Source organism: Acanthochromis polyacanthus, chromosome 4 (assembly GCF_021347895.1).
Source record: "Acanthochromis polyacanthus isolate Apoly-LR-REF ecotype Palm Island chromosome 4, KAUST_Apoly_ChrSc, whole genome shotgun sequence".
In the NCBI taxonomy this organism is placed as follows: domain Eukaryota; kingdom Metazoa; phylum Chordata; class Actinopteri; family Pomacentridae; genus Acanthochromis; species Acanthochromis polyacanthus.
This window is the reverse complement of record NC_067116.1, coordinates 932,661-945,573: the sequence shown is the minus strand read 5'-3', so window position 1 is coordinate 945,573 and position 12,913 is coordinate 932,661. Positions and strand designations below refer to the sequence as shown.

At 44.0% G+C, this 12,913-nt stretch overlaps 1 protein-coding gene and 1 long non-coding RNA gene across 2 annotated transcripts in view; one reads left to right on the top strand and one right to left on the bottom strand.

Moving 5' to 3' along the window:
- The first annotated feature begins 2,980 nt into the window (after positions 1 to 2,980).
- The window catches only part of LOC127533772 (transcription factor E3-like), a 36,217-nt gene continuing 26,284 nt past the window's right edge, over positions 2,981 to 12,913 (top strand). Inside the window, 4 exon segments of the mRNA XM_051947710.1 lie at positions 2,981 to 3,308; positions 11,077 to 11,175; positions 11,251 to 11,298; positions 11,384 to 11,543. Coding sequence (XP_051803670.1) covers positions 3,166 to 3,308; positions 11,077 to 11,175; positions 11,251 to 11,298; positions 11,384 to 11,543 — 450 coding nt within the window. The 5' untranslated portion in view covers positions 2,981 to 3,165.
- On the bottom strand, positions 4,362 to 5,389 carry LOC127533774 (uncharacterized). The gene is made up of 2 exons (XR_007941649.1): positions 4,953 to 5,389; positions 4,362 to 4,871 (listed from the first exon to the last, which is right to left on the bottom strand). It is a non-coding gene; the product is annotated as an uncharacterized LOC127533774 (long non-coding RNA).

The window sequence follows — 12,913 nt, the reverse complement described above, 5'->3', positions numbered from 1 at the left end:
CCCTTGAACTTTTCAACCTTTCGCCACATTTCAGGCTTCAAACATAAAGATATTAAATTTTAATTTTTGTCAAGAATCAACAACAAATGGGACACAATCGTGAAGTGGAACGAAATTTATTGTATATTTTAAACTTTTTTAACAAATAAAAACCTGAAAAGTGGGGTGTGCAATATTATTGGGCCCCCTTGCATTAATACTTTGTAGCGCCACCTTTTGCTGCAATTACAGCTGCAGGTCTCTTGGGGTATGTCTCTATCAGTTTTGCACATCCAGAGACTGAAATTCTTGCCCATTCTTCCTGTAAAACAGCTCGAGCTCAGTGAGGTTGGATGGAGAGCGTTTGTGAACAGCAGTCTTCAGCTCTGCCCACAGATTCTGGATTGGATTCAGGTCTGGACTTTGACTTGGCCATTCTAACACCTGGATACGTTTGTCAACCATTCCATTGTAGATTTGGCTTTATGTTTTGGATCATTGTCCTGTTGGAAGATAAATCTCCGTCCCAGTCTCAGGTCTTTTGCAGACTCCAACAGGTTTTCTTCCAGAATGCTCCTGTATTTGGCTCCATTCATCTTCCCATCAATTTGAACCATCTTCCCTGTCCCTGCTGAAGAAAAGCAGGCCCAAACCATGAGGCTGCCACCACCATGTTTGACAGTGGGGATGGTGTGTTCAGGGTGATGAGCTGTGTTGCTTTTACGCCAAACATATGGTTTTGCATTGTGGCCAAAAAGTTGGATTTTGGTTTCATCTGACCAGAGCACCTTCTTCCACATGTTTGCTGTGTCTCCCAGGTGGCTTGTGGCAAACTTCAAACCAGACTTTTTATGGATATCTTTGAGAAATGGCTTTCTTCTTGCCACTCTTCCATAAAGGCCAGATTTGTGCAGTGTACGACTGATTGTTGTCCTATGGACAGACTCTCCCACCTCAGCTGTAGATCTCTGCAGTTCATCCAGAGTGATCATGGGCCTCTTGGCTGCATCTCTGATCAGTCTTCTCCTTGTTGGAGGTGAAAGTTTAGAGGGACGGCCGGGTCTTGGTAGATTTGCAGTGGTCTGATACTCCTTCCATTTCAATATGATTGCTTGCACAGTGCTCCTTGAGATGTTTAAAGCTTGGGAAATCTTTTTGTATCCAAATCCGGCTTTAAACTTCTCCACAACAGTATCTGGGACCTGCCTGGTGTGTTCCTTGGTCTTCATGATGCTCTCTGCACTTTAAACAGAACCCTGAGACTATCACAGAGCAGGTGCATTTATACGGAGACTTGATTACACACAGGTGGATTCTATTTATCATCATCAGTCATTTAGGACAACATTGGATCATTCAGAGATCCTCACTGAACTTCTGGAGTGAGTTTGCTGCACTGAAAGTAAAGGGACCGAATAATATTGCACGCCCCACTTTTCAGGTTTTTATTTGTTAAAAAAGTTTAAAATATCCAATAAATTTCATTCCACTTCACGATTGTGTCCCAATTGTTGTTGGTTCTTGACAAAAAAATAAAATTTAATATCTTTATGTTTGAAGCCTGAAATGTGGCGAAAGGTTGAAAAGTTCAAGGAGGCCGAATACTTTCACAAGGCACTATATATATATATATATATATATATATATATATATATATATTATATGTATACTAGTACTATACTAGTTTGGACACGTCTTCTCATTCAATGCTTTTTATTTGTATTATTTTCTAAATTGTAGACTGATACTGAAAATTAACACTTTTTGTTTCAAACATAATTCCATCTGTGTCCTTTTATAGTTCTGATGTCTTCAGTATTAATCTGCAATGTAGAAAATAATTCAATAATAAAAACTACTGAATGAGAAGGTGTGTCCAAACTGTTGACTGGTAGTGCCCACGACACGCACGCACACACACACACGCGCGCACACGCACGCACACGCACACACACGCACGCACGCACGCGCACGCACACACACACATATATATATACATGTGTATATATATATATACATTATAGAGACATACACATGTATAAATATGTATTATTTATAAACATATGTGTGTGATCTTACAGATTTTTACTTTGTGTTTGAATGTCATGTAAAAAGTTTTAATGGGCTTTGTTGATCAGGTGACAGTGACGTGGCCTCGTGCTGCTGATGTAACGCTCGGTCCTCTCTGATTGGATGATCTCTCAGCTCAGACGATGCCCCCCCCCACACACTTCCCGTAACAGCAGAGACAAAAACAAACAAGATGGCGGTCTGGCTGATGCTGGGCTGCAGCTGATTGGCTGTCAGACAGCACTGCGTGCTCCTATTGGGTGGCGGCCGGCAGGACAGCAGCTCATTGGTGTGCTGTTTAACATTCCAGGCTGTCAGCCCCGCCTCCTGAACACAGAACTAGAGCAGGTAGAAAACACCTCCATAAACAGCATAGAGCATATTTTCTATCTATCTATCTGTATATATATACACATATATCATTATTTGGTTGTCCTTCTTCCTGTATTTCTGTTTGTATCTGTGCTGAGAGAGAGCACCCAAATGTCCTTGTTGAACATAACAATGACAATGAAAGTGATTTGTGGAACAGTGGTTAGGTTAGCAGCTGGAAGATCTCTGGTTCACGTTTCAGCCTGGTTCTGGTTCTGGTTCTGGTCTTTCTGCATGCAGTCTCCATGTTCTCCTTGCTGGGTTCTCCAGGTTCTCCAGGGTTCTCCCACAGTCCAACAACATGCTGAGGTTACCTGGTGATCCTAACAGTCTGTATATGTAGCCCTGTGATACAGTGGTAGACTGTTACCTGTCCAGGTGAACCAGGGACAGCCTGGTAGGCGGCGTTTAGATGGATATTCTTTAATATTCTGTGTTTGGTTTTCTTAAAGTTAAAGTTCTGCATTTAAACAGATCAGTTTAATGGCTGGTTGGTGTCTGATCTATGTGACGTGTTTCTATGCTCTCTTTCTCTCTCTCTCTCTCTCTCTCTATCAGCTGGACTCGAACCTGCACCTTCATCAGCTCCAGCAGCGGTTCCATCCGGTTCTGTTCAGGCTGGTCCTGATTCTCGGGTTCTCCGGTACCAGGTCTCTCGTTCTGCCGTGAGTCCTCCTCTGAGACTTTGATCTCGCAGTGGCTTCTGGGAAATAAAGCGTTTCGGTTCGCCGTTAGTCGGTAGAAATGTCAGCCGTCAGTCCGAACCAGACCCAGAACGGCGAGCCGAACCGCGCCGGAACCGAGCCGGAGCAGGGGGAGGGCGGTGTCCTGCATCCGCAGACCGTGTTCGTCATCCTGGACTCGGCTGAAACTCTCAACCTGGTCCGGTGAGTGGAACTTCTGGGGGTTTCCGAGATATTTCCTCTCACACCGAACTCCATTCATTTTTAACGCTGTTCTCACGGTCAGGTCATTCTAACTGCGCCTGCGCCGAACGAGGCGGACCCACTCCTCGATGTTTAAGTTTAAGTTCTACAAACGCGAATTCGGTCCGTGTACGGACAAGGTACGTTTTATCCGTTTGATTCCTGGCTATAAAAGACACAAGCAGAAACAAAAAATCAAGCCGTTTTTTCGTTTTTTCGTTTTGAGCAAAAAACAAAAAAAGCAGGAAACGGTTCGTTTTTTCGTTTTGAACAAAAAACAATGAAAGAGGAAACGGTTGGTTTTTTCGTTTTTTCGTTTTCACCCCCAAAATGAAAATACGACTCCATATTCCGTTTCATTGGTGGGCGGGGTTTCAGAGCCCACCGGTGCACAATAAAGCTCCTGCCCATCACAATAAAGCTCCTGCGCTGGCAGGCATAGACAGACTGACTTTCATTGTATTGCCTGCCCCCACTGCACTTCCCCTAACTCTAAATCAAAGCAAGTCGTGTACACAGTAATGACAGTCATAACCAGTGGTGTAGTCTAGTTTTTTCTAGTGGGTATACTCCAACCTCATAAACCAAAGCCAGGTCAGGTTCTCATATATGTGCGCGTGCACTCACACGTCCACACACACACACACACACGTCCACACACACACACACAGCAGCTCCTTTATTTCAAACTACCAATTAGATACTTATAGACATTATAGCGTCAGCAGCTCCTCCTCCTGCCATCAGGTAGAGCTGATGTTTCCTCTCCATCAGGTAGAGCTGATGTTTCCTCTTCATCAGGCTCCCTTTCCTAAATGTTAACCTTAGCTCCAGCTGTAGTGTTCCCTAAAGCGGCAGTATTCACAGGACAAGCAACAGGCTTATTAAAACACTGAAATAGTTTCATTTAGCTTTGCTTTCTTTTTCTCCACTGACTGATGTTGGGTCATTAAAAGATGTTGTCACGAGTTAGCTAGGCAGACCCGAGCCGAGAGCCACTATACCAGAACCGGAGAAGTTGAAAAAGGGTTTTATTGTACAGGGGTGGATATGGCTGGAGTGCAGAGACCGGGATGCAGGAACAGGGATGCTGGTGGAGGGAGGATGTGGCCGGGTGGGTCTGGGGACGGGGATCGGCGGTTGTCCAAGGTCCGGGCGGGACCGGAGCGTCGCAGATGGCTGTGGGGGATCCCTGGCGGCCAGACGTCAAAGGGCTCAGAGTTCGATGGAGGAGGAGGGGTTCGGAGGGAACGAGACGTAGCACTCTGACGATCCAGGGGGCCGAGGTGTTGGACTGGCCGGGCAGAGACGGCGTCTCGCTGGTGATGTTCCGGGAGGAGCTCCGGGAGGCAGGGAGCAGCCGGTTGACTGCTGCAGCTCCAGCGGCCGGGAAGGAAATGGGTCGGGGGTTCCAGGAGGGGGTCCGGGCGGAATGGGGGATCCGAGTGGGGAGGAGACCGGTGCCGAATGGGTTGGGGGGTTCAGGTGAGGGTTTCGGGTGGGTAAGTTCCCGGGCAGCTGGGTCTGGAAGAAGGCAGGAGAGAGATACGCTAGAAAAACGTCAAATTTTCAACAAACTTTCTGGAGGCTAGAGAGTGAACTGACAGCAAAGTCTATTTCAACAATCTGGCAGGGTGTGGAGTGTTGAGCCGGTACTTATTGCTTGGTGAGTAATCAGGATGATTTCTTCCAGCTGCCCGGGACTCGTGGAGGAGGTTGATTACCTGAGTGGAGACGGCTGTGAAGCCGAACTCCACTCAGGTGCAGTGCTGTGAGGGAAAGCAGAGGAAAAGGGATGGATGGGAGACAGGAGGCAAGACAGGGAGGAAAAGGATAAGGGAGGGGGTTTTGTTTGGGATGCCAGGTGGGGAGGGAATGAGGAGAGGACCCTGACAGTTGTAGACTCATGTCCCTCTTCTGCTAAGCCAGGGGTATTCAGCTAAAATTCAGAGAGGTCCAGTCAGCAAAGGTCCAGAACATCATAATGTCTAACTTGAGTTACTGTGATATATGCTGATGTAACCTGGTAGTTTTATTAGAGTCTGCCTGTAATCAAAAACTGACCGTCAAATAAATTCAGTACGATTCAAAAACATTTAGACATTTATTAATAAATAACTTATATATAACAGTATATCTTAAAATAAACTGCAGAACTTAAAAAAGCATGACTGAACAACCTGAATCAACTTCTATACATCACCAATTATGTACGAGTTCAGGCATCCCACGTGATGCTACTCAGCCAATGACGTCGCTGAATTGCATCGCAGCTCTGCCTTCAAAAAGCAGCTGAGAGATGAGGGACAGAGAGGACAGTAGTGATGCAAGTTCGGCTCTTTTTTTAGAGAGCTTTTGGCACTGCTTCCAAGGAAAAGCCGGTTCTTTCGGCTCCCAAATGGCTCCTAATTTATTATTCTTTGTAGCCTCATATTTTATCCTAACCTGGCAAATATGAATCGTTTGTGTTTTGACAAACTCTTTTTCATTCAGTGTTTTTATGAGAAGCCTTATAATTGACTCATTTTGTACATTTGCTCTGTTACAAAAACAGATATTCTTGCTTTTGTTTATTATTTCAACCAAACTTTTTTGCACAAAAACAAATGAACAAAACTCTGCACATGAACCCTCAGAACCAGAACAGAAACAGAACCAGACTCAGTGTTCAAACAGTATAAATGTCCTCAGAGCAGGCTGACATTCAGAAAAATCAGATGGCTGAGCTTGGATGGGCTGATACATTTCTTCTTTCAGTGAGTATCTGCTGTGTTTTTGAGAAGATTCTCTCAGATGGAAGAAGTTGTCTCTCCTCCATCACCTTCACCAGGTGGGGCAGACTGAGGCCTTGTCCTGCTCCAGCTCAGTGGGTCGTCTGCTGGTTGGATGAGGGGTTCCTCTAGATATGATCCTCCATTACCACATCAGCTGTAGGATTTCTCCTGAATCATCTCCTGTAGCTCTTCCATCAAAGAGCCTCCACACAGCAGAAGTTTGAGGTTCCTCCTCCACTTGGTCCTCTAATGGTGGAGGTGTCAGACTGCTGCTCTTATTCTCTGAAGTTTCTCATCAACAGCTCTGTTGCCACTGAAGGCAAGCTTCTTTAATCTAGGATCCAGTAACGTGTTTTCTGTGAGGACAGTGTTAAACTCCATACTCCATTAAATACGTTAGGAGTCGGCTCTTCAGATTCACTACAAAGCATCGGCTCTGAGAGTCGTATCTTTTGTGCCTTATACATCTCTAGAGGACAGACTGTGGTCACATGCTGACCATGTTTGGCTCAGCAAACAGCTGTAAGGCAGCTTTCTCAACTATGAACATAATCAAAATATGTTTTGAGAACGGCTCAAACAAGCAGCAGCTCAGTTCTCCCATTAAGCAGCAGAGATATTAGGGGAGTGATATGAGACAGACAAAAATGTAAAAGTGTTCAAATGTTTACATTTATGAGATTTAATTATTGTAAAAGATGTATAGAAGTTGATTCAGGTTGTTCAGTCATGCTTTTTTAAGTTCTGCACTTTATTCTAAGATATACAGTTACATATAAGTTATTTATTAATAAATGTCAAAATGTTTTTGAACCGTACTGAATTTATTTGACGGTCAGTTTTTGATTACAGGCAGACTCTAATAAAACTACCAGGTTACATCAGCATATGTCACAGTAACTCAAGTTAGACATTATGATGTTCTGGACCTTTGCTGACTGGACCTCTCTGAATTTTAGCTGAATACCCCTGGCTTAGAAGAAGAGGGACATGAGTCTAGAACTTCTAATGACCCAACATCAGTCAGTGGAGAAAAAATAAGAAAAAGAAAGCAAAGCTAAATGAAACCATTTCAGTGTTTTAATAAGCCTGTTGCTTGTCCTGTGAATACTGCCGCTTTAGGGAACACTACAGCTGGAGCTAAGGTTAACATTTAGGAAAGGGAGCCTGATGAAGAGGAAACATCAGCTCTACCTGATGAAGAGGAAACATCAGGTCTACCTGATGAAGAGGAAACATCAGCTCTACCTGATGAAGAGGAAACATCAGCTCTACCTGATGAAGAGGAAACATCAGGTCTACCTGATGGAGAGGAAACATCAGCTCTACCTGATGAAGAGGAAACATCAGCTCTACCTGATGGAGAGGAAACATCAGCTCTACCTGATGAAGAGGAAACATCAGCTCTACCTGATGAAGAGGAAACATCAGCTCTACCTGATGGAGAGGAAACATCAGCTCTACCTGATGGCAGGAGGAGGAGCTGCTGACGCTATAATGTCTATAAGTATCTAATTGGTAGTTTGAAATAAAGGAGCTGCTGCTGCTGTGTGTGTGTGTGTGTGTGTGTGTGTGCGTGTGGACGTGTGAGTGCACGCGCACACATATGAGAACCTGACCTGGCTTTGGTTTATGAGGTTGGAATATACCCACTAGAAAAAACTAGACTACACCACTGGTTATGACTGTCATTACTGTGTACACGACTTGCTTTGATTTAGAGTTAGGGGAAGTGCAGTGGGGGCAGGCAATACAATGAAAGTCAGTCTGTCTATGAATGCCAGCGCAAGAGCTTTATTGTGATGGGCAGGAGCTTTATTGTGCACTGGCAGGCTCCGAAGCCCCGCCCACCAATGAAACGGAATATTGAGTCGTATTTTCATTTTGGGGGTGAAAACGAAAAAACGAAAAAAACAACCGTTTCCTCTTTTTTGTTTATTGTTCAAAACGAAAAAACGAAAAAACGAACCGTTTCCTGCTTTTTTTGTTTTTTGCTCAAAACGAAAAAATGAAAAAACGGCTTGATTTTTTGTTTCTGCTTGTGTCTTTTATAGCCGGGAATCAAACGGATAAAACGTACCTTGTCCGTGTACGTCGCCGTCATTCTATTTTCGATTTGGGGTCAAAACACCAAAAACGGATAACGGCCGTTTCCCGTTTTTCGTTTTCAAAATAAAAATCAGAAAACGGAAAACCAATCCGTTTTCCGAATTTCTTTTTTCAATAAAAACGGATATCAAAAAACAAATTAGAAGTTAAATTTCATTTTTTGATATCCGTTTTCTAACTACACTTTTGCAAGACAAATATCAGAAATGACGACGTACACGGATCCACTCTCCTAGAACCAAATCAAAACACAAATGTTGTTAACCCTTTAAGCTTCAGTCAATTCCAGCCATTTTCAGTACAAAAAATCGCTAATATTCTATTTTTAAATAAAAAATATGATGAGACATACAGGGAATATTGGACGCGCATCGCGAGGTGCATTTCCTTGAAAACGACCGATTCTTGGTAAATATACCGACTTCAGGACATGTTTTGGACGAAATATTTTACTGACTTGTGTCGTCTGGATGTAAAAGGTTGGATTATGGCTGTTTTTTGTGGAATATTTTCATCTGTGTGTAATAATGAACCCGGAAATGTGAGTCGCGCTGTGTTCGTTAAAGCCATGTATAGAGAACGGATGGATGGATATTCGTTGTTTGTCGGACAAATGTGTTTTTCTCACCCGCTGTGGTAATCACATCTGAAAGTGGTTTGTACCGGCGGATTCATGAGAATCTAAGCTTTCCATCGGCGTATAGTGTTTGTATAATCGTGTTTGCAGCCGTCGGACATTCTTTAAATTCCTATGCAAATTAGTAGGTGTACCGCCGGCGGTACACTGAAGTTTTAAACTGCACAAACACACAGTGCTTCTCTTACATGTTAACGTGCTTGGTGGTAGGGTCCATGCAGGGATCTTACCCTTAACCCTGCCCTCACAAGCCTTGACATTTCTTGATGACAGGTAGCCGGTCATCATTTTGCGGCCAAATGATGATCCAGTCTGGAAGAACATTTAATGTTGAAAATTGTGTATTCTGAGCTAGAGCACCCAGAAGGTGGCGATGTTCACATTATTACTATGACATTCAGATATAGTGGATGAGATTGTTCACAAAGCATATAAAACTAGGCATGCAATTATGATAGAGCGCTTCGGCAGTGCTGTTCTGACTATTACATTTATTTCTTAAGTCACCCTGCTAGTCCTGTGAATAAATAAGACAGCAGTGAAATCCATTGTACCCGATTTTCTTGCCCTTTGGGGTAACTCTTGTGATATTGGGCTATAAAAATAATAAATAAATAAAAAACAGATATCAGAAAATGAAATTTAACTTCTAATTTGTTTTTTGATATCCGTTTTTATTGAAAAAAGAAAATCGGAAAACGGATTGGTTTTCCGTTTTTCGATTTTTATTTTGAAAACAAAAAACGGGAAACGGCCGTTATCCGTTTTTGGTGTTTTGACCCCAAATCGAAAATAGAATGACGGTGACGTACACGGACCGTACACGGACCGAATTGGTGTTTTTGAAGAAGATTGATTCCGAATTGAAATGTGACGTTTGCACAAGTAAGAAATGTACGTCAGAGCTGCCCTGGACTTCAGTTAGATGATCTGGGAGAAAGGGGAATTAAAATTCTACACATTTGGAATGAATTTTTGTGTGCAGTGCTCTCCGGTGAGGTCAGTGTTAGAGAGGATGATGATGATGATGGTGATGGTGATGATGTGCAGGTAGTTGTTTTTTTTTTTCTCTGACCTCTGAGCTGCTGATGTCATCCAGGAGGATCAGGTCTAATCTCCCTCAGAGTTTTATTCTTAAAATTCTATTTTTAAATGCTATTTTATTTAGTTTTATTTGTTATGAGCATTTTGAGGGTTAATGCTAATTTTTTTTTGTTTGATTTTATTTAGGTTTCATAAATATTACTGAACACATTTTTTATTTATTAGTTCAGCATTTTTACTCATTTTTAAAAAATATTCTTATTATATTTACTTTTTAAGTCATTATTGTTGTTTTATGTGTGTTTATTGAGATAAATATTGTAGTTTCTCAAACTTCTACACAATCACTCACAAAATAAACCGTTTTATAAAAAGTAAAATAAATAAATTCATATATTCTGTGATGAAAACACATCAAACACTTCTGTAATCTATAGACTATAGTCTATCTATAATCTATCTATAAAGACTCAGGAGAACCTTCAACGGGACAGAATGAAACCTTCTCTGTCTCCTGATTGGTTCTTCCTCCCTCTCTGTCTCCTGATTGGTTCTTCCTCCCTCTCTGTCTCCTGATTGGTTCTTCCTGCCTCTCTGTCTCCTGATTGGTTCTTCCTCCCTCTCTGTCTCCTGATTGGTTCTTCCTCCCTCTCTGTCTCCTGATTGGTTCTTCCTCCCTCTCTGTCTCCTGATTGGTTCTTCCTCCCTCTCTGTCTCCTGATTGGTTTTTCCTGCCTCTCTGTCTCCTGATTGGTTCTTCCTCCCTCTCTGTCTCCTGATTGGTTCTTCCTCCCTCTCTGTCTCCTGATTGGTTCTTCCTCCCTCTCTGTCTCCTGATTGGTTCTTCCTCCCTCTCTGTCTCCTGATTGGTTCTTCCTGCCTCTCTGTCTCCTGATTGGTTCTTCCTCCCTCTCTGTCTCCTGATTGGTTCTTCCTGCCTCTCTGTCTCCTGATTGGTTCTTCCTCCCTCTCTGTCTCCTGATTGGTTCTTCCTGCCTCTCTGTCTCCTGATTGGTTCTTCCTCCCTCTCTGTCTCCTGATTGGTTCTTCCTGCCTCTCTGTCTCCTGATTGGTTCTTCCTCCCTCTCTGTCTCCTGATTGGTTCTTCCTCCCTCTCTGTCTCCTGATTGGTTCTTCCTCCCTCTCTGTCTCCTGATTGGTTCAGGGTGGAGTCTGGGATCGTCGCTGACATTGAGGTCGACAGTTTGCTGCCTTCAGACTGCGACACCTTCTACGAGATCAAGAGTCAGCCAATCAGCATCAGGTAACTCGTGGAAGACAGCAACAGTTCAGCTGGTATCTTTGATGTCACTGATGATGTCATCATGTGTCTTTGCAGCTCGTCTTCCTCGTCTTCTTCTTCACTTCCAGCCGTCATGCCTTCCAGGTAAAAGTTCTTCTTCTGGAATTTCTTTTCTTTGTGCTTCCTCTGGAGTTCTCTGACGATGTTCTCCTCCTGTGTTCTCCTGCAGGGTTCTGCTGCGCCAGGACCTGATGCGTCAGCAGGCGCAGCAGGAGCAGCAGAAGGAGGCGGAGCTACAGCAGCTGCTGCGACGCTGCGATTCCTCTTCTCCTGTGGGCGTGTCGTCGTCCTGCCAGCCTCCTGCTCAGGTTCCTGTGGAGGTTCTGAAGGTATGACGGAAGAGGAACCTGTAGGAGAACATCCAGCTGTTGGTAACTGGTTCTGAACAGGCTGGTTCTGCTCAGATGCTCTTCCAGCAACATGTTCCACTGCAGAACCTGTTTCATGTGAGAACATCCACAGATTTTACCCGCAATTATCAAACGAACCATCAGCTGATCCAACACGTCGTTAATTCAAACTAAATAATAAAACCAATTAGCCAACATATTCAATTAGTTCAACAGAACTCATTGATTGCGGCTCCTCCACTGAAGATGTTCGGGTTTCTTTCTGACAACAAACAGAACGTCTCTGGACAAAAGAAAAAGTCTGAGGGTTGGTGCAGCGCTTTGAGGTTAGAGGGGGAGCCTCTTTCTGTTTAGTAGACCAGCTGTAGTTCCTGGTAGTTCCACCAGGGGGAGCCTCTTTCTGTTTAGTAGACCAGCTGTAGTTCCTGGTAGTTCCACCAGGGGGAGCCTCTTTCTGTTTAGTAGACTAGCTGTAGTTCCTGGTAGTTCCAGCAGGGGGAGCCTCTTTCTGTTTAGTAGACCAGCCATAGTTCCTGGTAGTTCCAGCAGGGGGAGCCTCTTTCTGTTTAGTAGACCAGCTGTAGTTCCTGGTAGTTCCACCAGGGGGAGCTTCTTTCTGTTTAGTAGACCAGCTGTAGTTCCTGGTAGTTCCACCAGGGAGCCTCTTTCTGTTTAGTAGACTAGCTGTAGTTCCTGGTAGTTCCAGCAGGGGAGCCTCTTTCTGTTTAGTAGACTAGCTGTAGTTCCTGGTAGTTCCAGCAGGGGGAGCCTCTTTCTGTTTAGTAGACCAGCTGTAGTTCCTGGTAGTTCCAGCAGGGGGAGCTTCTTTCTGTTTAGTAGACCAGCTGTAGTTCCTGGTAGTTCCAGCAGGGGAGCCTCTTTCTGTTTAGTAGACTAGCTGTAGTTCCTGGTAGTTCCAGCAGGGGAGCCTCTTTCTGTTTAGTAGACTAGCTGTAGTTCCTGGTAGTTCCAGCAGGGGAGCCTCTTTCTGTTTAGTCGACCAGCTGTAGTTCCTGGTAGTTCCAGCAGGGGAGCCTCTTTCTGTTTAGTCGACCAGCTGTAGTTCCTGGTAGTTCCAGCAGGAGGAGCCTCTTTCTGTTTAGTAGACTAGCTGTAGTTCCTGGTAGTTCCAGCAGGGGAGCCTCTTTCTGTTTAGTCGACTAGCTGTAGTTCCTGGTAGTTCCAGCAGGGGGAGCCTCTTTCTGTTTAGTAGACCAGCTGTAGTTCCTGGTAGTTCCAGCAGGGGGAGCCTCTTTCTGTTTAGTAGACCAGCTGTAGTTCCTGGTAGTTCCAGCAGGGGGAGCCTCTTTCTGTTTAGTAGACAAGCTGTAGTTCCTGGTAGTTCCAGC